General features: G+C 36.7%; 1 protein-coding gene across 2 annotated transcripts in view; it reads left to right on the forward strand.

The window, feature by feature from the left end:
• Positions 1-24,531, forward strand: part of LOC148950396 (DDB1- and CUL4-associated factor 13) — a 58,189-nt gene extending 33,658 nt beyond the window's left edge. For both annotated transcript variants that reach the window (XM_089091584.1, XM_089091585.1), the window contains exons 2-4: positions 3,302-3,520; positions 4,784-4,921; positions 23,520-24,531. In XM_089091584.1, the coding sequence (XP_088947710.1) occupies positions 3,319-3,520; positions 4,784-4,921; positions 23,520-24,517 (1,338 nt within the window). In that variant the 5' untranslated portion in view covers positions 3,302-3,318 and the 3' untranslated portion in view covers positions 24,518-24,531. The remainder of the gene's footprint in view (positions 1-3,301; positions 3,521-4,783; positions 4,922-23,519) is intronic.
• Positions 24,532-25,344: the final 813 nt, after the last annotated feature.

Consider the following 25,344-nt stretch of genomic DNA (forward strand, 5'->3'; position numbering starts at 1 on the left):
TTTAGAAGGCAAGGGGGTTATCAGCCGTACTAATGTTAATTTTTGCTCGTTTCGACTTTTACTCAGCTATTTATTGTAATTTTCTGTTCGTTTTGGATTTCATTTTTATATTGATAGTGATTTGTGGTAGTTTTATGCTTGGAAGATTACTTGACTTCATTTCTGCCCATTTTTGGCTTAATGGAGCTCTTCATTTTTCTTTGAAAGACTTGTGTTTTGGAAAAAGTTTTTTTTAGATTAATTTCTCTTCGTTTTGTATTAAGATAGTCATTTTCATGAAAAAATCATATTTTATATCTTCGTTTTTTTTCATAAGAATCCATAGTTTGGCTTGCTATTTGTATGTTTGGAGAAACTTCTCTTACAATTTTTAATCCTGACACAAATAGTATTTTTTAATTTAATTTTATACCTCCTCAAGTTGATCTGAAAAAATAAAACTTAATATCATTCCCAGAAGAGTTTTTCTATGCTCTTTGACAACCTAGATAAACTTATAATATATTTATTTATTTAAATTGTAAGAGTCGAAGTAGTAATATAGTAGCCCCGAAAGCTTCAACTTAATACCCCCAGTCGTTCTCGATATATTGCTGAAGTATCTTATTCTCAACCGCAAACAGGCAAGTGGTGGTCAGAATGCTGTACTGAGTCAGAATGCCTGGTCACTTGCCTGAGCGTACAACCTTTTAATTTAGTTTTAAAGTAACATTTAGTTATATAGTATGATGGGCCAATTGTATAATTGTGGGGGTTTGACATGCCCAATATCCCCAAAGACATAGTTGCTGGACCGTTCTACTATGCTGAACAAAATAATTGTCTTAAAATGTTGACTGGATTTGTTTGGGAAATAAATCGGCTCGAGAGACGGGCTGATTGCCCTCCAGTCCCTTTTTACTCTTAGAAAGGATACTAGAACTTTTAATTTTTGATTCGAATTAGCTTCTTTAAATGTTTCAATGATATTTCCGTGATGGTGCCTATGATATTGCTTATATGCCTTTTTGAAAACCTGCATGTATACATTTTTTCGTTTAATTGGGACGCCTCCTAAACGCTTCCTAGAAGTTTCACCATATCACTCTTAGCGTCATTAGTTACAGTATCTGTAGTTGTAGTATTAAAAGTATACACATAGTGCCTTCTGGCTAGTTCAAAACCCCCCACAGCTTACTATTAAAGGTCTAATTTAATAATATAAGTTGCTCTTGAGATATTGCTTTGTCACCTTTTTGAAAGTCCATATGCTCATAGTTTGTTTTGATTTAGTTCAATATCCGCCTAAAAATATTTCTTATATGTGATTACTGAAGACATTGTTATATTTTCTTTGGACTATTGGCTACAAAATGGCTGTCTCACAATTTTGATCGAATTTATTTGGGGAAAAGAGTATATCAGGAGGGGGGGGGGGGGGCTATTTTCTCTCCATCGTGCTTGACTTTTAAAATGGAACTAGAACTATGCATTTCCAATCAAATGAGCCTCCTCTTAAGTTCACAAGACCACCTCTTCATAGAAACGTTGAATGCCCTGGGGCATAACTTACAACCCTTACTCCCATACTCTGGTGTGTTGCTTCAACCCCAAAGGCCTTTTTATGTGATCTTTGGACTATTTTTGAACAAATGGCTATCTCAAAATTTCTGGATGCATTTGGGGAAAATATGATGTGGGGGGGGGGCATAGCTGCTCTCAGATAAATTTGACTCTTAAAAATGGCACTTCAGCTTCCGATTTCCAATCCAATGAGCCCACTCCAAAGGTTATACGACCACCGTTTCCACAAAAAGCTTAAATGCCCCTCGGGGCATAACTTACAACCCTTGCCCTGAGGACTGTGAGGGGGTTCTCATCCTCAAAGACATAATTTATGGACTTTTAAACTACGTCAAACAAAATAACTGTCTCGAAATTTTGATTGGAAGTGTTTGAAGAAATAATGAGCTTGGGGGGAGGGTTGCCCTCCAATCACTTTTGACTATTAAAGAGGGCACTAGCCCTTTTAATTACCAACCGAATGAATCCTTTTCGAAGTTTAAAATTCTTAAAATTTCTATCAGATACGTTTCGGGAAAATACAACACGTGCGTGTTTGGGGGGGGGGGTATCGGCCCCCTGATCACTTTGACTCTTAAAAAGAACACAATAACTTCTGACTACCAATCCAATGAGCCCTCTTTGAAGTTTATGCGACCATCATTTCTGCCCCCAGGGTGTAACTTACAACCCTTGCCCTGAGGGCTATTTGGGGGGGGGTCATCCTCAAAGACATAATTTCTGGACTTTTCAACTACGCTGAACAAAATGACTATCTCAAAAATTATGATTGGATGTGTTTGGGGAAATGATTGGTGTAGGGGGGGGGGGGGCTGGTTGACCTCCAATTACTTTTGACTGTTAAAAAGGCCAGTAGAACTTCGGACTACCAATCAAATGACCCCCTCCGAGGTTTATACGACCACCCTTTCTATAAAAAAAAAACTTATATCCCCCAGAGCATAAATTACCACCCTTTCCCTGAGGGTTGGGGGGGGGGGGGGGTTGTCATTCTCAAAGTTATAATTTCCGGACCTTTAAACTACGTTGAACAAAATGGCTATTTTAAAATTTTGATTGGATGTGTTTGGGGAAGTGATTGACGTGGGGAAGGGGAAGCTGGCTACCCTCCATGAGCTCCTATTGAAGCTCATATGACATTTCTTTCTATAAGAATTGCCATGGTCTAAAAAAACAACAATATATTGTGCCCACATCGCCCTTTACTTAGGCAGTGCTGTCGCGCTGCCTATGATATTTTGTCTTGAGATTTCAATTATTAAGCATTGGAAGTACCGATTAGACCAGGTAAGCCCCCCCTAAGATTCAGACTATGGGTGCCCATGGAGCCATACACCCCCCTACCTCTCCCCCCTGCCGGTGCCCATGCTCATGAAAGAACCTAAACAGGTTTTAAAAAGTCATAGTTATTTGTTTTCCTTCATTTATCTGTTTAGATTTTTTGCTCAGTATTTGTTAACATAAAGCAATAGTGGGCTTATTCTTAGAAAGACAGGTCTATTTTTCTCGAAAAAATAAGGAATAATCTGACTGGTTTGGAAAAGAGGAGTCACAAAAAAAAATTTATCATACCTTTCACCACAGAAGTATAGGAAGGTAACCTATTTTTATTTCTTTACCTAAGGTAAAACTTTGGCTACACCCATGCTTTGAACTCCAATCATTATTTACGTATAAGTTTAAGCTATAACCTTTAAGTAAAGTACTTACAGATTTAGTAAAACGTTTTTAATTCTAGTGGAACTACAAGTTCAAATGAAGATTAAGACTCTTGTACGAAATCCAGATGAGTATATACGTGAAACCAAGCATGATATCCACAAAATTCATAGGAACTATGACCCATCTTTGCATCCATTTGAAGTGGCGCGGGAGTACACCAGAGCTCTGAATTCAGTCAAGCTTGAAAGAGTATTTGCCAAGCCTTTTATTTGTTCCCTAGATGGGCACAAAGACGGTAAGTTATGTTAATTTGTTAATTTTCTTAGTTTGCCATTTCACCCCCTTGATTTTTCTTCATTTGCAAATAACTTCACTATTTAAGAGAAAAAAAGTGTTATTTTGGTCATTATTTAAGCAATAGTATAGATTCCTTCAAACACTCATCATATGAACTTTGGTAATTCTAGAAGGTTGTTTCTTGGTAATAAAAGTATATTTTTTTCAACCTGTATGATTGGAGACATAATCTGACCGTAAAGGGGACAACAAGTTTTCGGCAGATAGGTAGGTTGTTTTTTTTTCTCTCCGATCGACTTGGAACTGGACATGACAGTGATGTGCACATGACAGTAATGATCTACAGCAGTGTACGCCCCACGGCATTGTGCAAAGATTCTTCGGTCTGTTTGAAAGCCCCACCTCCTGAGAAATGTTTGAAGGGGTGCAATTTTTAAGGGATGGTTATCATTCTCGAAACATTGTTATATGAATTTTAATTACCTCTAAAAAAAGCAGACTGAAGAAGGGGATAGTTGCTTCCCCTCACGTTTGAGATAGCCTTGGATCAAACGGTTTGTAGTTAGCAACCGTAATTAAAGAGTAACCTTTGTCAACAGAAACCGAAACTTTAAAAAACTATGTTTGACTATAGTAAATGCAACAACCAAATCTATCTGTACTGGTTTTAAGTATATAAAATTGATCAATTTTAAAGCTGTTTATCAAAAGTTACTAGTAAATAAAAGTTAGCATAATTTAGAAATAGGGGTTAAACTCCTTTAAAGAGGGGGACGATCTTGACGAAAATGATATGTGAAAACCTAAAAGCCACCATCGGTAAATAGCTATGTTTCTTGTTTGTTTGTTGTTTTTTTTTTTTTTTTTAGAGAGAGAAAGAGGGTTACGCATACGATTTGTTCTACCCCCATGGGTGGTCATATCGAACCAGAAATCGCGAACTACTGAATGAGTGTTAACTCGAATGAACATTCAAAGATCTGGTGTCTCTTTAAGTAGCTAACGTTATTGGGCAGTATTTTAAGAATTATTGAAAGGGGGACTTGTAGTATTTTAATCCCAAAAGCCATACTGGCGTGCGGTATACTGTTCCTAAACATGCATGAAGTTCAATTATTGTTTCTCGTGATTTTTCTGTTTATTGCTGGCATTCTGTGTTTTTTATTATCTTTTTTGCCTCTTCTGTAAAATAAAATCTTCTCAAGTGCAGCTTCTTTTTACAGTACCATGTTGCTTTAACTTAAACATAGTTGTCTTTTAGCTGTCCACACTCTGGCTAAACATCCTGAAAGAATATCATGGCTTTTTAGCGGTTCGTGTGATGGTGAATTAAGAATATGGGATGTTGCAGCTAGAAGACACTTGAAGACTATTCAAGCGCACGATGGGTACATCAGAGGTGTGTATTTTATTGCTATAAGTTTGAAAATCCTGATCCTAATCAAACTTCCATCAAAGACGTAAGATTACTAGACAATAAAACTGAAAATTTATCAGGAAACGCGAGTGTGGCGGGGTGCAACCCTGGAGGGGAGGGTAGAGATTGATTTTTTCTTTGGGGGGGGGTGAAAACAAAGACATTATATTTTTAGAGTACCTGTGTTCCAGAGGGAGGTGTGCCTCTGGATCAGTCTAGAGAAGTAAAGCAACCCCCCATCATGTTCTGTGCAAGGAAGGAAGAACCCGAGATTCAGACTTTAATGCTCACAGTTTAACTTACTGGACTGGCTTGGCCATGGGCCCATTTTATACCTCCATTGATATAGATTGAGATTATTTGCATGATTTTGATTCAAACGAGGTGCAGCATGCCAACACTTCTGGGTTTTTTTTTGCTGTTGGAGGGAGGGGCTGGAGGCTTTTGATTTTATGCCTATAGTAATACGGGTTGAAATACTTGCGTAAGTCTTCCTCATTGTTTAACATTCTGCTAAAACATTTGGAAAGCACTAAGTACAGCTTGGACCCAACTTGTTTATTGTGTACACGGGATCGGGACTTGGGTCGTTTTTGTACCTATTTAGGACCTAGCTTTTTGTTGCATTGAATCAAGCCTTCCGGTTTTTGATTACGGTGATGAGATTATGCGAAAGCGCCTCCGTAACAATCCAAACAAGGAGAAGAAAGAAGAATGGCCCATTTTGGATCAAATCAGGACTTCAGTCTTATTTAATCAGAGCATCCAACTTTTTTCCGACTATTTGCCTGAACAGTGAAGGAATCAACCCCTTGAAATTCCCTAAAATGGTGCATTTTATGTACTAACTTTTGTATGAAAAGACTAATGTGGCATTCTCGGATTACCTGAACAAGGACTACTGACAAGCGTTACAAAAAGAAAAAAAAATATAATTCCGTTTTCAAAAAAAAAAAAATATATAAATCTGTTCATAAGTTCATTTTCATGCCAGAGGCCAACTTTCTTTTATCACTACTTAGAGAGAAACAAAGATTAAGCTCTAATTGTTTTCTCCAATGAGAGACGTGTTAAAGTTATGGAAACACATTGATCCCATCCCTTTGCCTCAGTTTCAGAATTGGAAAATGAAATAATAGAGTGAACCAAAATCATTGTTGCAGCAGAAGCTCTAATGGTTGCAAGAGCCGCCTTGAAGTGGCCGAAATTTGAAACCTGTCTAGTGACATGGAACACTATTTTGAAAACAGTAGTTTTTGTTAAAATAATATTCCAACTGAAAATGATTTGTACTTACATGAAGAAATCTTTAAGAAGTTCAAAAAGAGCAGGAAACCGTTCAAAAATTGAAGTCGAATTGAAATAAATCGTTATTTATTGAAATCGCTGCTGTCGAGAACCTTTGACTATGGGGTTCGAAATCCATCCACCTTGAGCAATAAGGAAAATTACATTTTTGCAGAGGTGGCACTGATATGTCTCATTTTTTCCCGGTGGCCATCTTATCGAACCAGTCATTGTAGATTAGAAAACAACGAAAAGGCTCATTAGAATGGAAATGAAAATATTCAATGCCACGCTTTAATGCGAAATAGATGGCGTTGCAAAAGTGTCGTTTTTGCCAGTTGGTTTTGCAAAATATATATTTTGGCCCAAATAGGGTCAAACTGGCAGAGGATATAAACTCTGAGATGAGTGATTTGTCATGGTCTAAACCATTGACTAGAGGCTTAGAGTTCCGCTTCCTGAAAACCGAGGAATATCGTATTTTACCCTGAGTATCCTAACTTTTTTTAAAGAAGATCTACTAAAGGCGGTACCAAGTCAAAGTGTCAGGGAAAGTAGTCACACAGAAAAAAAAGAGTATTGGTGACACAGCCGAAATTTGAAAGAGGCTTTCTAAGGATTTTAAGTCTTTTTTAGATGGGTAAGGTGTTAATAATATAATTCAATATAATTATAAATGAATTTTTACCAAAAATCATGGTTACCGAAAATCCTGTTGTTTAGCCATTCATTTCGGGCAAAAAGGAAAGCAGGGTGTCCTTGAATGGGTTAAGAGCACATGAGAAAAAATTTAAAGGAAATTAGATTTCCATGGGAGGGAGTAAGGAGTTAAGCTTTAAGCAGATTGGGTGAAGGAGTAATTGTTGGTCTCCGGAAAGATTTTTCAACTGAAAGGAAGGAGCAGCATTAATACTTAGAACGAACAGAAATTATTCCATATATGAGGGGGGCGCCCCTTCCTCAGACTTTGATCTTTATGCTCAAGTCTCAAAACTCTTTAAAAATACTTCTCATTTAAATTTAAAGGCCCTTGTATTTCAGGATTCATTCTTAAAAAAATTGGAACACAAAGTCAGACTTTAACGTAAAGAGCGAGGAATGAGAAAGGGGGTCCCCGTCATATACGGAATAATTTCTGTTTTTTATGTTTTATGTTTTAAGTCCCCTTACTCTCAGTTGGAAATTTTACATTGTATTTAATTTCTGACTGTTTTTCGAATAAGGTTTGTACCCTCCCCCCCCCCCTCTCTCTGTGTAAAATACCTTCGGAAAATTTCCTTCCTGTAGAAAATTCTCCCCATGGAAAATCCCCCTCCCCAAAAATGTCTGAATATGTCCCAATAACAAATACTATGTGTAAACAATGGGCAAATTGCATAGCTTAAATCCCTTTCACCGTGTGCTGTGGGGGGTCATATCATTTCCAGAGGCATTTGATTTATGCTGAATCAAAAAGCTATCTCAAAATCTTGATCAGATATCTTTGGGGGAAGGAGGGTGTGGAAGGGGGGCCTCTTCCAATCCTCTAAGAACAGTTGTGTGATACGGTCACCTTTGGTGAAAAATACAAAACAAATAAACGTGCATCCGTAATCTTGTTTCTGGCCAAAAAAAAAAAATACTAAGTTCCACATTTTAGTAGATAGGAGCTTGAAACATCCACAGTAGGGGTCTCATATGCCGAATCAAATGGTGCGATTTTCATTAAAAGCCTTGACTTTTTGGGGGTACTTACTTCCTGTGTCGAAAATCTGACAAATTTTATAAGGCTCATAGCTTTGATTACTACCAATAAACTTGATGTGATTTATATTTTTAGAATTAGTATAAAAATTCAATTCTTTTGATGAATTAATTGTTATCAAAGTTATTTTTTTTAGAGTTTCACTTACTCTGGTTCGAGTCGCTTCTTACATACAGTTCGTTACCACGAATTGTTTGATTAGTAGTAGTGGCAGCTGAGGACTGCTATTAGTTATATAGGTGGAATATTATATTAGTTTTTTTTTTATCACTCTTTTGGTTAAAAAGACCCATGCATATTGGAATTGTTTTGTTCTTGCTAAATGGAACTGCAATAATTCAAAGGACAGAATAATTTTAAGGTCTTAAAATTGTTTTCCAGAATGCAATATGGTCTCTTTTTCCACAACGAAATAGTTCGAAAGAGTAGCTTTGATAACAATTTTGCTGTTTTGTAACATGTATGGAAAATTTTTCTTTTCCAAACAACTTATTCTATAATAATAGCCAAAAACAGAACAAAAAATTTCAGTTTTTCCACTGGACTGTCAAATTTATGCTGATTAAAATGTCACTTTTCAAATTCTGGCAGTTTTGCGGCCTAGAAGATCCGAGACAGAATGACAACCAAAGTGGGGCTTTACTAGACTTGACTCTCTAATCTTTGAAAAAAGCCGAGTGGTTGTTTATTTCTTGACCCTTAGCTTATTTGTTAAATTGCTGCTTAAGTCTAACCCAAAATATATTATCACAAACAGCTATTTACCCTATCATTCAGAGTAATTCCTTGGCATTTAAAATCTTGGCATACCTGAAGAATAGTAAAGATAGGAGTATTAGCAATAAGAGCGGCAGTAACTCCTGGGCTGGATGCTTTTTGTAAAACGTAAATGTTACTTACACAGGCTGGATACTTTTTGTAAAGCAAAATGTTTTTGATTTTCACTTTATAATTTTATCAACTGATATTTGATGACTGATAAGAATAGTTATGGTTAGAAGAGCCGTTTTATATAGTAAATTAATGGATTATTTTTGACGATTAATTTCTGGCCCTCTTGTTACGCAGAGTAAAAACATCTCCATGGTTATCATGGTTACATTAATAGCTGCAACCTAGTAAAGAGCGAACATTGGGGGAGGACTCAGTTGAATGGAAGTTGAAATAGCTAGTGCTCTTTTTAAGTAACCACAGATATTGGGTTACAGCAAAGAGGCGTTTCCTGCCATTTTATGCCACAAAACATACATGCTTTCATAACCTGTGCCACAAAACAAAACATACATAACGAAACATTATTTTTTTTTCTAAAAGTGGGCTAAAATGACGGGAAATGCATATTCTAAAAGAGCCCATCGATTCTTTGTGGTCTAAAATCCTAAACGGTTCTTTCTTAAAAAATACGGGAAATATTTTTATTGCATTGTTAGTGTCCTTTTCTTTTTTCCGCCAGGGTTAGCGGGCTACTATCGTATCGAAGAGAGAAGTTTATTTGCTCATTTAAGAGCTATTGCTCGTATCTGTGTGTTTCTTAAAGGTTTTCTTATTAACTCCACTCTAAAGTGCCATATGGCACTTAATTGTTTATTGAACTTGTTCAAAAGTTGTTTAAATAAAGTTTAAAATGCTCACGTTTCTAATAAAATGCATTAGTAAAATCTCTGTTTTTAATCATTAAGTAGTAGTTGTAATAGGAAAGCAGTAGTTGCAATAGCAATCGTAGTCGTGGAAGTAGCTAAAGTCAGAGCAGTAGTGGGGGGATAACCATGATAGGAATAGTAGTATAGTGGTAGAAATCTTAATGGACGGAGTTATCATTCTGAGAGTTATTATATTACTGGTAGCAACAGTTGTGATAGTACTAACCGTAATAGTAGTGATAATTATAGTAGTACCAGCTGGCGGTAGGATTGTTCATTTTAAGAGTTTGTATAGTAGGCATGGTTGCGGCTGGAGTAGTCTTAGCAGTGATAGAGTCATTGTAGGAGTACTCCGACTCTTTCAAGTACAAGGTGCTGCTACCGGGCTGTATGTATCATGCTGCTCTAGGAGGCTCACTTTTAGCAATTTTCAGCTATTCCTGGCCAGAAAAGTTGTCTTGAAATTTTACATAATGCCATGGGGACACAAAGAGTAGGCGAATCCAATCAGTTTTATAACCAAAACGTAGCCCTAAATCTCATAATTTGAAATTATTTTTGTCCCCTCCCAATTTTCTAAAATCGTTTGTTGTATAATGTTATGAGTCAAGAAAAAAGTATTTAGGCGACATACCTCCTCACTAAATCTAGGCGACCACATAGACCATGATCACACAAAAAGGCCGCAAATCACCTAGTTCATTAGGATAAGCTTAGAATCCTAAATATAACAGGATGATTTTTTGGCCTACTAAGTTTTGGAAGATGATAGCCAGCAGAAACAAGTGCAATGAACTGTAATTGATCCCATTCAAATAAAAAATAAATTTTTGATTAACAAAAGTGTTGCCTTTAAAAACGTCTAAAACTCAATAAACAAACCAGATAGATTGCTACAATTCGGTTTTGGCTTGCATTTAACCAATTGGAGAGAGAATATCGTCGCCATGGTGCTATAGTGACTGAATTTGTCCATTGACTATCCAGGACTATCCTGAAGGACTATCCATTGAAACATGTATAAGAATATCAAAAATTTATCTTTATATAACTGGATGAAATAGGTTAGATTAATCTGTGTTGCTATTACATAGTTTGAACTTAATCTCTTCTAATCAACAGAAGATCATTGATACTAATAAGCTATTCAGAAAAAAAGACTGTTTAGGTACCGATTTAACCAAGTCTGCAAAACGGACAGTATCTTACTGTATGAAACAATGTCTTTAAACTCAAAATACAATTCTTCCCCAAAGGACAAGAAGGTGATGTTGGGTATAACTATGGGCATTCAGCTAGAGTCAATAGTCACCAAAAGTTTATAAGGACTTTTTATGGCTCAAACACTTGGATTTTAATGGTTTTATCATGGTTGCAGCAATAGCTGCAACCTAGAATGAGCTCGGACCACGGCCCATAATAACCAAAAGTTTAAAATCTCCTTTTGAAAAAAAAACTGTCTAGCGGGGAGAAAGCCATTTGTTGCTCATTCAACAATGGTAACTACATATTAGCTTGATTAATCTTAACAGTAAAATTTCATACAAACATATGGAAATTTCGGAAAGAGCCTGAAACCTCCTGAAAATGGTGTTGGACCGCAACAAAAAGTAAACCATTGGAATCGCCATGCTCGAAAACTCTATACAGGAGAACTACAGCCCCCACCTTGAACAACAAGGAAAATAACTTGTTTTCACGAGAAGCACTGATATGTTTAAGTAAAAAAAGAGATTGTTTGCCACAGCAAAGTCACGTTTTCTCCCACTTTGTTCCACTAAACATCAGTTTCTGCCAAAGAGGGCCAAAATGCCAGAAAATGGAAATTTTAAGATAACCAGTCGCTTTTTCATGTTCTAAAATCCTGAAAAGGAGGTCTTGTGACCCCCCCCCCCCATTTTGACTAACCAGAGTAAAGTGGCGCTTTCTGCCATTTTAAGTTACAAAGCATCAATTATAACCTAAAGAGAGTCGACGTGCCAGGGAGAACAAATTCTAATAAACAATTGATTTTTAATTGTCTAAAATCCTTGATGTGGGGTTTTGAGCCTCCCCTCCATCTTGAATGACGAGGAAAGTAGCCTGTTACTACCAAATTGAATTTAGAGACCCCTGGAAATTGAAAGCCATGGGCATAAATATGCAGTTAAATACGCAAGACTGTGCGTGTTTTCGCAGGATTTAGATCAACCAACAGGCCTTGGAAACTAACCGTAAATAAAAAACAATATGCTGCCGTATAGTTAGTAAAGTTAAAATTTTATTTTTCTGCTAGTAGCAGCAGGATACCATAAGATTGCAGACAGATTGGCTAATGGCTCTACACAAGTTACCGCCTCTTAAAAATTCGTCTTAATAACTTTCGTTAAGAGCCGTACTGCCATATTGCAGTTTTCTGGAGGGGAAAGCATAACGATGGCACTAATCTTATCTACACGATTGAACAACTTCAACGGGAGGTTTACAGTCCTCCCTCTTGTATCCCTCTCCCCCCCCCCACCCCCTTAGTAAGTGAATGCTGAAAAAAGCGCACTTTGAAATAACAGCTTCCTAAAGAATCAAATACAATTTGTTTATTTTCATTTTCGTGAAAATATTTAATTATTTATCTGGAAATTTCTAAGGCTGGCGAGACCAACATGGCCCTCAGACTCTGTCTACGTGACAGAGTTGCATATATCTTGTGCGAAAATTTAAGGGATGTAAGAAATAAAGCCTATTTGTAACGCCCTTTAAAAATTCATGATGACTTGTTTAGTTTTTTGCTTAAGTTACACGCAGATGCTTTTGTAAGGTTTATTGTATATGTTAAAAAAAGATAAAATGAGCCAAAACTAATTTTAAAAGCAGAGTTTTTCTTACGGAAGTAATGAGCGAAATTGAAACTTAAAACGAACACAAATTATTGCTTCGCAGATTACGCAAGATGTATCTATGAAACTAGGTCATATAAACTGACCCGATATTTTTCACTATCTGCAGAATTATAGAAACTAGCGCTTTACTGAAAACTGAGCAACTTTTTTTTTTTGAGAATTATAGTTGTATTTAAAAGTTATCGGTATTATGGTTGATATTTACCGATGCTCTGTAGATCTATAATAGAGCCTTATGAACTAGTGCTTTATTTTGTGCAGGCTACTTAAGTTTCAATTTCACACTTTATTTTCGTTGGATGGTCAATCCACATACATCATTCTTTCCTCTTGTTTCATTTTTAAGTATTTTTATGGACTCCTCATTAACTTCTTCAAATAATTATATCTCTTAAATTCTAAACTATGTAATGAATCTGGTGTTTCTTTTTCTATCAGAAATAACATAGATATTTTCATTCCTAAAACTATAACCATAAGATCGGATTTTAATCCAGTTTTATGCTGCGCCTCCATTTCGTATTCCCTACCAGTTCAGTTTTGGCTATGTCATTTTTATGGACAGTTTAAAAAAGAGCTAACCGATCACCGCTTATGCCGAGAGAGTTAGCTCTCTCCTCCCTTCTCTTTTTCCCGTCTATCTTTCCTTTTCAATTTGTTTAATTCATTTATTTTGATATGCATAGTAGTTTTTATTGTTGTTGTTTAATTCGTTTCTTCTTCTTCTTGTCCTTCTGTTCGATTTTATTGCTATTATTTAATGTTATGTTTAGTCTCCCACTCTCACAGGCCAAAGCGCCTTTGTGGGAGTCTAAAGTTTTGTTAAATAAAATTCTCCGTTTCTTTTAAATAAATTGATTGATTGATTGATCGATTGATAGGAACAGATTGAAAAGAACAGAACTTATCCCGTATATGAAGCGTTTGCCCCCCTCTTCAATATTTTGCTCTTCACGCTTAAGTTTTTAGCAATTTTACAAAAGCGTTCTATTCTAATTCTGTTTCAGGAGTCGTTCTTACAAAATTTTAACAAACAATCAAACTTTATCGTAAAGAGCAAGGTATTGAGGAGGGGGCAACCCCTTCATTTACGGAATAAAACCTGTTCGTTTTGATTTTTAATGTAGCTCCTTACTTTCAGTTGAAAAATCCTGGTTTTTTATTTAATTTCTGATAGTTTTCCAAATAATGGCGGTAAATCTGGCTCATCCTCTAAAAAATTCCCTCCCCTCACGGGAAAATCCTCTAAGGAAAGTTCCTCTCACGGAAAATACACCCATCCCCCGTAAAATTTCTTCCGGACGATTCAGCCAGACAAATTCTCCTTAGCATACTTTCATTTGGAAAACACTAATTTCTAATCGTTTTTCCGATTAATTCGGAAATCCCCCCCCTTCTGTGGAAATTTTTTCCCGTGAATCCAAACCCACTGAAAATTGTCCACGGACAATTCCCCCGGAACATCTACATAACATTGAGTTGGTAAAGAGAAAATAAGAGACAAATAAAAAGAATTCCTTTGGGAATTCTGTCAAATCCCCCCAGTGTAAGTTTCCCCGGGAAAGTTCACCCCCGGAAGTTTCTATCCCAGTGGAAAATTCTTTCCATGGAAACCCACCCAAAGCACAAAATCCCACCCGAAAAATACATCTACTTCCCAATAACAAATACTATACGCCAACAACGGGCAAATTTCATAACTTACAACCTTTCCCCACAGGCCGGGGGGGTCATGTTACCCCTAAAGCCATAGTTATTGGACCTTTCAACTATGCTGAAAAAAATGGATGTATCAAAATTTTGATTGGACGAATTTGGAGGAAAAGGGGCCTTGGAGGGGAGCTAATCGCTCTCCAATCATTTTGTTCACTTGAAAAGGTCACTAGAATGTTTTATTTCCGTTCGAATGCACCTTGTTCAACACGATCACCCCTGGAAAAAAAAACAACAAATAAACAAGAATCCGTGATCTTTCTTCTGGTAAAAAAAAATTGCAAAATTCCACATTTTTGTATATAGAAGGTTGATACTTCTTCGGTAGGGTTCTTTAATACGCTGAATCTGATGGTGTCATTTCATTCCTTGACTTTTAGGGGGTGTTTCTCCCCTTTTTCGAAAATCAGGCACATTTTCTCCGTCTCGTAGCTTTTGATGGGTAGCATTAAACTTGATAAATCCTATATATTTGGATTTAGCATAACAAGTTGATTCTTTTGATGTATCTAATGATATCAAAATTCCATTTTTTAGAATTTCGGTTACTATTGAGCCGAGTCGCTCCTTACTTACCGTTAGTTACCACAAACTATTTTGATATATCATTATTAATTATCAAACAGTTCGTGGTAACGAACTGTAAGTAAGGAGCGACCCGGCTGAATGGTAACCGAAACTCTAAGAAACGGAATTTTGATACCAATAGATACATCAAAAGAATCAGATGCTGATTTCAAATATATAAGCTTTATCAAGTTTAGTTTTACCCATCAAAAGTTACGCGCCTGAGAAAATTTGGCTGATTTTAGAAAAAAGGGGAAAGATCCCCTTAAAAATTATAAATCCTTAATGAAAATCACACCATCATATTTAGTGTATCAAAGAACCCTACTGTAGAGGTTTCAAGCACCTATCTACAAAAATGTGGAATTTTGTATTTTGGGCCAGAAGAAAGATCATGGCTGCATCTTTTTTTTTCCCCCATGGGTGATTGTATTAATCAAGTGGTTATAGAATATCGCGAGAGGGCTCTTTGGAACGGAGATTAATAGTTATATTGCCATTTTTAGGAGACTGAAAAATTCGAGGGCAACTAGGCCCCCTCCCACACTCATTATTTCCCCAAAGTTACCTAATCAAAATTTTGAAATAGCCATTTAACTTAGCATGGCCAACAATGGTATAGCTATTTTTTTTGGGATACCTTTATCCCCCGAAATCCCCGGGGGGGGAGCTGAAAGTTATGAATTCTACCAAATGTTAACTTATAGAATTGGTTATTGGGAAGTATACAGACATTTTCAGGGGGATTTTTTCTGGTAGGTGGGGGGTCGGGGGTTGAATGGGAGGATCTTTCCATGAAGGAAGTTTTCATGGGGGAAGGGACATTGCTATGAAGGGGGCGCCGGATTTCCCACCATTATTAAAGAAAAAGATCAGAAATTAAATAAAAAAACAAGTTTTTCAGCTGAAAGTAAGGAGCAACATCAAAACTTAAATCTAACAGAAAATATTACGTATATGATCGGGTTCACCCCCTAGTCAATACCTCGTCTTTAAGCCAAAGATTTTTTAGTACTTTTATAAGAGCTATTTATTCTAATTAACGGGCTTTGTGATTAAGGGGTCATTTTTTAGAATTGGAACAAAATTCGAACTTTAGCTTAAAGAGTAACTCTAGGTTCACACAGAAGCAGTTGCTGCGATAGGCAATATTCGTCAATTGCATCGATGAGCAATTTTAGTCGCCGTTATGTTCACACAGGATTTTTACGTCGTCCAACTTTTACCCGCAAATATTCAAAATTAAAAGAGCATGGTTGAAATGGATCAGAATGATGTTTCTTCTTACTCACTTCTTACTGTATATCCTGGTTCTACTGGACAGTACCTCTGCACTCTATACTGTAATGGTAGCTAATATGCACCTTTACCATGTAATAAAAATAAGGTAATAGACCTCAGTTCTATTTTTTCTTGTTATGACTGATCAGAATGCTTAATTGGTTGTCAGCACATCAAGAACAAATAGCCTAGGTTATCTTTGTCTAAATTAACAAAATAGAAGCAACCCCTATGGTGAAAGTGCAGAGATACTGTCCAATAGAGCAGGATGTACAGTAAGAAATAAGTTGTTAATATCCTGCTTCTACTCAGAAGCACCTAGGCCTATGCTCCTTTAGCCCAATAGACTGAATAATAAACAGTAGGAAAAAAGTGATTTTATCAGGGGTCTCTGCAACTTTACTGTGCCATATTACATGCCTTTCTTGCAACTGCAGTAACAAAAAAAGGTGGACCCACACTGACATAGGCTAATGGTTCTCACCTGGTAATCCTGTCGCTCTAGACACCTGCTCCCATGCTTTCAGGACCAAAACTGCATTTTTATGTCCCTTTTCCTTCTTTTCATAAATAATTTTATTAAATTGGACAGCCATAATTAACTTCTCAGTTTGATCTTTTTCATTTGTTTCTCCCATCGTTGCTGTTGTTTTGAAAAAATTGCTGGAAAAATCGGTCAGTTGCCCCATAAAAGTTGGATTTTTTCAAATCTGGGTAGTTGCTTGACGAAGCAACTAAAATTGCCAAAGTTGGCAACTAAATTATGGCGACGGGCGAATTTCGCTCCTGTGTGAACCTGGTATTGACTAGAAGGCGAACCCCCTAATATACGTATTAAAAATCAATAAATATAGGAGTTCGTTACGTAAGTTAATTCGTAAGTTACTTATATTATTACTAATAAAAACGTTCGTAAATAAAATTAAACAACTTTCGAGAAAGCCATTTAACCAAAAAAAAGTAAAATTAATATGAAAATTTTGTTTTAATTATTCATGTACGGTGAGCCAAAATACAAACCTGCATTAATTCAAAAACGCTCAAAAATTAAATAAAAAAAACAAGTTTTTTTTAACCGAAAGCAAGGAACGACGTTAAAACCTAAACGAACAGAAATTATTCCGTATATGAAAGGGGATGTGCCCTCCTCAACACCTCGCTCTACGCTAAAGTTTGACTTTCTCACATCTCTTTTTCTTAAACAATAAAAAACTTTAACGTAAAGAGCGAGGCGTTGAGGAGGGCACAGCCCCTTTCATATACGGAATAATTTCTGTTCGTTTTAGGTTTTAACGTCGTTCCTTACTTTCAGTTAATTTTTTTTTTTTTTTTTATTTAATATCTTATAAGGAGGACATGCACTAGCATGCATTTTGGAATGATAAAAATAAATGGCTAGTAATTGATAGCAAATGACAGGACTTTTGGACCTGTAGGAAAATGCTCCGTTTTTGGATGTCTAAAAAGATGTTTGGTGATGGGGCCAAGGAATCGTCATATATCTTGTGATTTTAGTCCAACTTCAAGTCTAAGCTGGTACAATTTGAGCCTGTCTGCTTGTTTCGGCGGAGCTATCTATTCGATTGCAGCGGATATCTCTGTTAATGCGGATTGTGGACAAGTCTGTTGTATCAGGTTTCTATATGTAGTATCTCAAAGGGTCGATGAAATGAAGCTACTTGGGGGATCGCTTAAGTTCTAAAATTTTATGGTAAGAATAAGTCGATGCTATTTAAAAAAAAAAAAAAAAAAAAAAAAATGGAATTGCAGTCAGTGAAAGTTCTTTTAACGTACCGTCCCTCTTTGTCGTATTGCTGCCTTGTATGGCATTTTGTTCTGCCATCCTAGGAATCTGACTCATTACAGACAATTCAGTTTAGGGGCATTCAGTTTAATGCTTGCATCTGGGGAGCCTAAAGTTCTCTGTTTGGGGATTTTAAGCTTGGACACTTTTGTTACCGCCGTCAGGTTGTCTGCAAAACTCTTGGATTATTAAATCTTATATCCATTTTGAATCAACTTATTCGCCGAAATACCCTTCCCCCTTTTATTTCCCTTGTCAAGTGACAGCACCTTTTCCCACAGTGCCAAGTGGCAGTGAAAATTCATACATTCTAGCCCCAGGTAAAAACTACACCTGACTTTCCAAGGTATACATACATGTTCCAAAAATCTGGCCTGAGGTCCCCACTTGGTTTAAAAAAAAACGATAAGTTTAGACCCTTATCGTTTTTCGTGAAAAACTGAAATCGGCTGTATAGGCCGAAAAAATAGACAAAACCATGTTTTTGCTCCCGCAATATAACTGGTCTTAATCAATATCAAATATTTTTTTTTACTGAAAGTAAGAAACAGCATTAAAACTTCAAACTGACAGAAATTATTCCGTTTGTGAGGGGGGGGGGGGGGGGGCGCCCCTTCATCACTCCCTCCCTCTTCACGATAAAGTTTTTTAGCACGCTATCAAAAACTTTTTATTCTGGTTAGGAGTTTATGTTTCAGGAGTTTTTTCTTATAGAATTGGGGCAAAAAGTCAAAGTTTAGTGTAAAGAGCGAGGTATTGAGGAGTGCAATTAATACCTAAATATCCCAACTCTCACGGAGCCTTCAGATAAATGCAAAATGAGGTTTGGAGAGGGAGAGGGGTTAAAAATTGATATTTAATCCTTTTTGATTCCTGGAAAACTTTCAGGGAAGTCCATGCCAGAATATCAGAAGATCAATCTTTCTCATCAAAAAGTCCATGCGTTGAGGAAAGGGAGTTAAAAATAAAATCAATTTATGTAAAACCCCTATCCGTTTTGCGCCCCTCGTTTTCATTTATATTCGTAGATTCTCGTGGAAACAACGATTCCCATTTTTTAATCCATTTTGAAAACAACTTTTTCAAAAAGATCATGTTTATTATTCCCAACTTTTTAGTCTTCTTTAAGACTAAAAGAATTCGTACCGAATCAGGACTTGGCTCGTGATTACACTGAGTCATTACTTCTCTTGTTTTTCCACTGAGTCCGTCTACAACTTAGAGTTAGTGTTCTATACCCCGAGCAAAGAAAGCGGGAGGAGGGAACAAAAGCTAGTGATGCTGACTCTTTTGTTAGTTTAAGGAATATGTAAAATCAAGGAATATTTAAGGAAGATATGTAAAATCAAGTGCGTGTCTGTGCTGCGTACGTACAGTTTTTGCTAACAAGGTTAAAACCGTTTTGGGTATTTGATGATATCCCGACAACACTCTGTTTTCGCTCTGTAATAAAACCGGTTTCTCTCTGTATCTGTGAACTTGCATATAATCAGCTTAGCCTGAGCGAGATAAAATACTATGCAGCTATATTTTAATTAAACATTTAATATATAGAGGTGGTTAGGTTAGGTATTTAATATGGTTAGGTTAGGCGCTCTGGGCGGCCTGCTTTCAATAATTCATTTAATGAGACGTACAACTCTTTCTGTCCTCTAAAGATCATTGAACTCTGCTTTATGCTTCTTTTTTTCAGCTTTTTGTGGCCTACTTTTGAATTCTGTGTTGTAGTTTTCATAATTGTGTTACTAAAGTATTATATTTTCATCATATTTTGGTATATTTCATTATGATTAATATAACCTCACTTATTGAGTGTGGTCGGGATATCACACAAGTACCCTGCTTTGTTTTATTATTGTTCCATTTCCATTGGCAGTTTGCGAATAGAAGGTCTCTCTTTTATTGATTTTATTTTGTTGAGTTTTGTATCGGTATCTTCCAGGTGTATCAGATCGAGTGTCAATAATCGATCGAAGACCAGTATTGGGCAAGATTATTCCTCTTTCCTATATGACGTATAACTCTTTTTCCGTCCTTTAAAAATCATTGAACTCTGCTCTATGCTTGTTTTTTCAGCTTTTTGTGCCCTACTTTTTTTCTTTACATTGAAATGGCCGAATAATGTAATATGTCTAATGTGTGTGTAAGACCCAAATGAATGTTTTGATAAATGACTAAGGTTTTGTTGTATGACAGTTCTTGCTATACCTTGGAAGGTCGACCTGTTTTTAGTGTGATTTGATCATATATTTTTTTCGTATTCGCTCTTGTTCTATTAAGCAATGACACGGCTCTTCATCGGAAGTTCATGGTCGCCAAAAATTTTTAGCTTCTTTTTTTCTGTTTTGAGTTTGTTACATTCAAAAGTGTATGTGTTACAGGAGGTCTAGTTAATTCTTCCGGGTTTAATAGATTAAATACATAGTTGCATTCATCCTTGCACACTGGGAGGAATCCTTTGAAGATCGGTCCAAAAGAGCTCTTAGCTACTTTTGGGCACAACAGCAAAGTTAATAAGACCTTTATCTAACGCATAGCATATATTAAATACGTAACCTAACCTAGGTACCTCCCCCCCCCCTAAACCCCAAAAAGCAACAGTTTAAATATTGTAAACGCGGTAAGAAATTACGCTTTGCAATCCATTCTCTCTTGCAAATACCCGTTTGACGGGTTTCGTGTCTGCATTTTTTATACAGTAGCCTATATAGCGGTGGTGCCCGTATAATTCATAAGTATCTCGAAAGGGATTAAATATCAATTTTTCCCCCTCCCCCTCTCCAAAACTCATTTTGCATTTATCTGAAGGTTCAGTGAGAGTTGGAATATTTGAGTATTAAATGTACACTTTGAGGCGTTTGCCCCCCCCCCCCCCTGCATACAGAATGATCCACCGCCCCTTCTGCATAATAGCTGTTGCGCAAAAATACATCGCTAAGCATAATTACATAAAAAATCGAAAGTTATCATTTATCTTGTATAGATTACATGACTTTTCATGGACGAATGCGCCACCATGTGGCATTACTTCATCTGAAATTGGGAAGCTCAGAATATAAATTTTTCATTTTGTAATTTGTTTGGCTATCTCAGAATTTCCAATCGATAGCAACTTGGTCCTATTTGGGGTAAAATCGTAGTTTAGTGCCACAAAATGGCAGAAAACGCCACACGATCTTTTTGTTTCTAAAAGGGTGCTAGAACTTATAGTTTCCGTTCGAATGAGGCCTCTTTCCCCTCGCTTCTGGTGTAGATGCGCTGCGATAATTAGAATTTTTCCTTTTAAAAATTACTAAAACCCTGAAAATCCACATATCTGTTCCTGAACTGGCGGCCTTGTGTATCATGGTATGTTTGATAAATAGAAAATAAAGAGTAAATGTGTTTCTTTTTTCATAAACTTTGCAATTACTTAATCTCTTATACCGTGATCTTACACATCCTTAAGAAGAGGCTGCTGAATGTTTGCTAAAAGCTGACTAATTATGCACAATATTTGGCTATTTATTAGAAATCCTGTCCAAATCCTCCTGGGCGTGTGCTTTCTTGCTGCCAAGGGTGCGAAAACTGCTTCTAAGTCCTCCTTGGGCTCACATTGTTTTTAAATCGGGTCGTAAGACCATTAAGCATTTCGCGTTCTGCACTTACCCCCCCCCCCTCAGTTTTTTAAGGACGAATAGTATGAAAATAACATGCATTCAGAAAGTTCTCGTCGTTTACAAATTTAGATCCAACTTGATGCAGGCGAAAAGGACCATTTAATATAGACAAAAGATCTATGAGAAATTTAAATATAAAGCTCCAAATTAACCTTATTCAAACTACGTCTGATAAAGCATCTACTTTTACCACGCAAAGTTGGGCTATCTGTTGAGAGAAAAATTGCAAAAGAAAGAAAAAGGTAGATGATCCTTTTTTTTCGTGAATTTTTTGTCTCTCAGAATTATAAATGTAAGATAACGGGCAAATCTTGTCCTCTAGCTTTAACTCAGGGAAAGACTAAAAAATTGCATCAGATCGAAGGTCTAAATTGAGTAAATCAGTATCGTAATCCCTAACTACGCTAAATTTTAACATAGATATGACGCAGATCCAGCAATTTGTTTCAAAATACTACAAGTATGAGCTAACTTATTCAGTGACTAAATCGATTTACGGTCTGAGACCCGCCACAATCCTCTGAAAAAAAGCCATTGTGGGCTCAGCGAGCACGTTTTTTGATCTGACTATTACATAGACTGAGAACGTGGTCAGAAGGCCTGCACCTAAAGGAACATTTATAAGCGTACTGTCGTATTCTTATACATTCGTAATCGTTGGCAATCTCAAAACCAATCTTCGTACCATTCTTTCTCGTGTCTCTCTTTGCAAACGTATCCGAAATCCAACTTGATGGTTTGGGACGAACCAATTCGATCTGCGGCCACAGCTCGGATATATTTTAAATTCAGGAATAATAAAAATAATAAATGACGGCGGGATTCCTTTTACTATTTCACGGTAATGTTTCTGCAGAATCTTCGTGCCAGCTAGAAACGACAGGTTTCAGAGAATTACAGAAATCAGAAACTACAGATTTCTCAAATGTTCACAAACTCCATTCTGGCGAACACTAGCAACTGGATAATGGCGGGATAGCTGGACTAAAATACATTAGGGCTTTTTGGATCTCTAATGGATTCCGGCAATATAGATAACAACAATAGTAGAGATGGCATTAGCCAGTTTCGAGGCTCTATCTCCCAACTGAGAGGCGAACACCGTCGAGAAGTGGGTGGAATATGTCTCGAACCCGTTAGATATTAATTTTAGTTGGATATGTAGGCGTTTATCCTTGAAGCGAGAGTAGAATAAGCTGTATCTAGTGTCACTAGAACTTCACTTGGGCTTTGGATAACAAATACCAGGATTTTGAAATCATTTTTGTTGCCTCACTTGATGAAATCTAGTGTGCCACTTAAATGGCTAAATCAACCCTTAGTTCCAGTTCGCTTCTGAAATAAAGCACCTGGAAACAGCTTGGACCCAAGCCACTTCTTCGCTTTGTAATATAAAAAAAAAACTACACAACAGACTTCTTAATTATCTTATCATTAACTCCTCTCTCAGTATATTTTTTGGACGAAATTTAACAAAGAAGAATGATTCAAATTAGCACCATCCCCTCCATACACAATCGCTAGCTAAAACACATCATACAGCAAAAGCCAAATATTGCAAAATGTTTATCGGTGAAAAAAAAAACTCGGTAAATTCACCGAATTAATGCTCACTGAACAAATAGATGGTACCAAGCGGGGTGCTATCATTTCGGTTAACCGTCATAACATCTGAAAAAAATTTATAAGTTTATATAATAGTAATAGGTATAAAATAGTTTAGAAACAAATTTCGGCTATATATTTGCATATCAGGGGGGTGGGGGTAAAGCATAGCATATATTAAATACGTAACCTAACCTAACCTAGGTACCTTTTCCCCCCTAAACCCCAAAAAACTAAAGTTTTAAAATTTTCGATGTTATGACGGTTCGAGGTTCTGACGGATTTTTTTGTCGATGTTATGACGGATTCTGCACTGCTCCTGATGGTTTGATGTTATGATGCCTTCCCGTACCAAGCTACTGTATCAGACTGTAATTAAATACTAATGACTGTTATATTTTAAGGTATTGCTTTCACTGTGGGGGGATCAGCATTTTATACCATTGGTGATGATAAGACAATTCGACGATGGAAGTGTGAAACGCCTTCAGAGGGAAATATTGAGGAGGTCGTGTCAACAAACATATCAAAGTCAATGCTACTTAGTATATCACATCACTGGCGGGATGCAAAATATGCCACTGCTGGCGAAGTGTGTCAGATTTGGGAAGAAAGTCGGGCCCAGCCAATTCGGTCTTTTACTTGGGGAGTTGACAGCTTGCATCAAGTGCGGTTTAATCCAATTGAAACAAATATTCTGAGTGCCTGTGCTAGTGATCGTAGTGTAATCTTGTATGATATGAGGGAGAAGAAACCCTTGAGGAAAGTAGTGATGAAACTTAAGTGTAATGCTCTTTCTTGGAATCCCATGGAAGCATTTACCTTTACAGTAGCCAACGAAGATTACCATTTGTACTCTTTCGATATGAGAAATTTAAATGCACCAATGAATGTGCATAAAGACCATACTTCAGCTGTAATTGATGTCGACTATTCGCCTACTGGAAAGGAATTAGTTTCTGGTAGCTATGACAAAACAATTAGAATATTTGAAGCGGATAAAGGCCATTCTAGGGACATCTATCACACTAAACGCATGCAACGGATTACTTGCGTTTTGTGGTCAAATGATGATAAATACATAATGTCTGGGTCTGATGAAATGAATATTCGAATGTGGAAAGCTCGAGCATCTGAGAAGCTTGGCGTTGTTAAAGAAAGAGAGCGTGCTGCCCTCAATTCTGCTGCTAAGTTGAAGGAGAAGTTTGCTGCTCATCCACAGATTAAACGTATTGCTCGACATAGACAAGTACCTCGTCATGTCTTTAACGCTAAAAAAGAACTTAAAGCAATGGTACAATCTCGAGCGAGAAAAGAAGCAAATCGTCGTGCCCACTCAAAACCAGGAGCTGTTCCTTATGTTCCAGAAAGACAAAAACATGTTGTCAGAGAAGACGAATAAAATTGTTTCTCATGTTTGTTTCTTTCTTTCTTTCTTTTAAAGGCAAGTTTTCTTTCGTAAATTCCAAAATAGCCTTAGTATGTGGATTAGATGAATTTATCAACTGAACAAAGAATTGCATACTGTATATAGCACGTGAACACAATTTTACGTATGACTGCTTCAGAACCTATTTTTTATTTTTGGGCTTTTCGTTTCTCCCCCTGAGTAACCTAGATTTTCGTTCTTAATTTCCAGTGAAAAAAAAAATCATGAGTTTACTTCTCATACAAATAGGTCCACAAACATCTGCTTCCTATTTTTAGAGGGCTTTCCTTGAGGATGGGGGAGGGGCCAAAAAAAAGAGGAAAACATCCATCAATGCAATAGATTATCAGAGTTCTCAGTAGTGGATATAGGCATTGAAAGTGTTTCTTCGTGGTTTTTTCTTTAACCTTGCAACATATTCCTTGCCTTCTCTTGCACTGATATTTTCGTTTTTGTGCTTAGCATTGATTTTCTCCAAAATTTTTGCACCGTATCCTTTTTTAACTCGAAATTTTCTATTCGGATGGAAATAGTTACATAAAATCCTGAAAGAAGAACATCTTTGATTATAAGTTGAAAAAAACTTGAAACGTTAATTTCCACGTGAAAGAAAAATGAATAGAATGTAGATGTCGCCCTGGGTTCGATTGAGGCCTAGGCTGAGGACCCCCTACCGTGTTTGACCACCCTTCACATATTTATACTGTCACCCTCTATAATGTGGTATGCATGTGAAGAATTATTCCAGCATCAATCGTATAGGCTATTCTTTAGGGTATCTGAAGGGTATAGGTTATTCT

Source organism: Artemia sp. Qi Xiang Cuo, chromosome 7 (genome assembly GCF_049724085.1).
Source record: "Artemia sp. Qi Xiang Cuo chromosome 7, ASM4972408v1, whole genome shotgun sequence".
NCBI lineage: Eukaryota > Metazoa > Arthropoda > Branchiopoda > Anostraca > Artemiidae > Artemia > Artemia sp. Qi Xiang Cuo.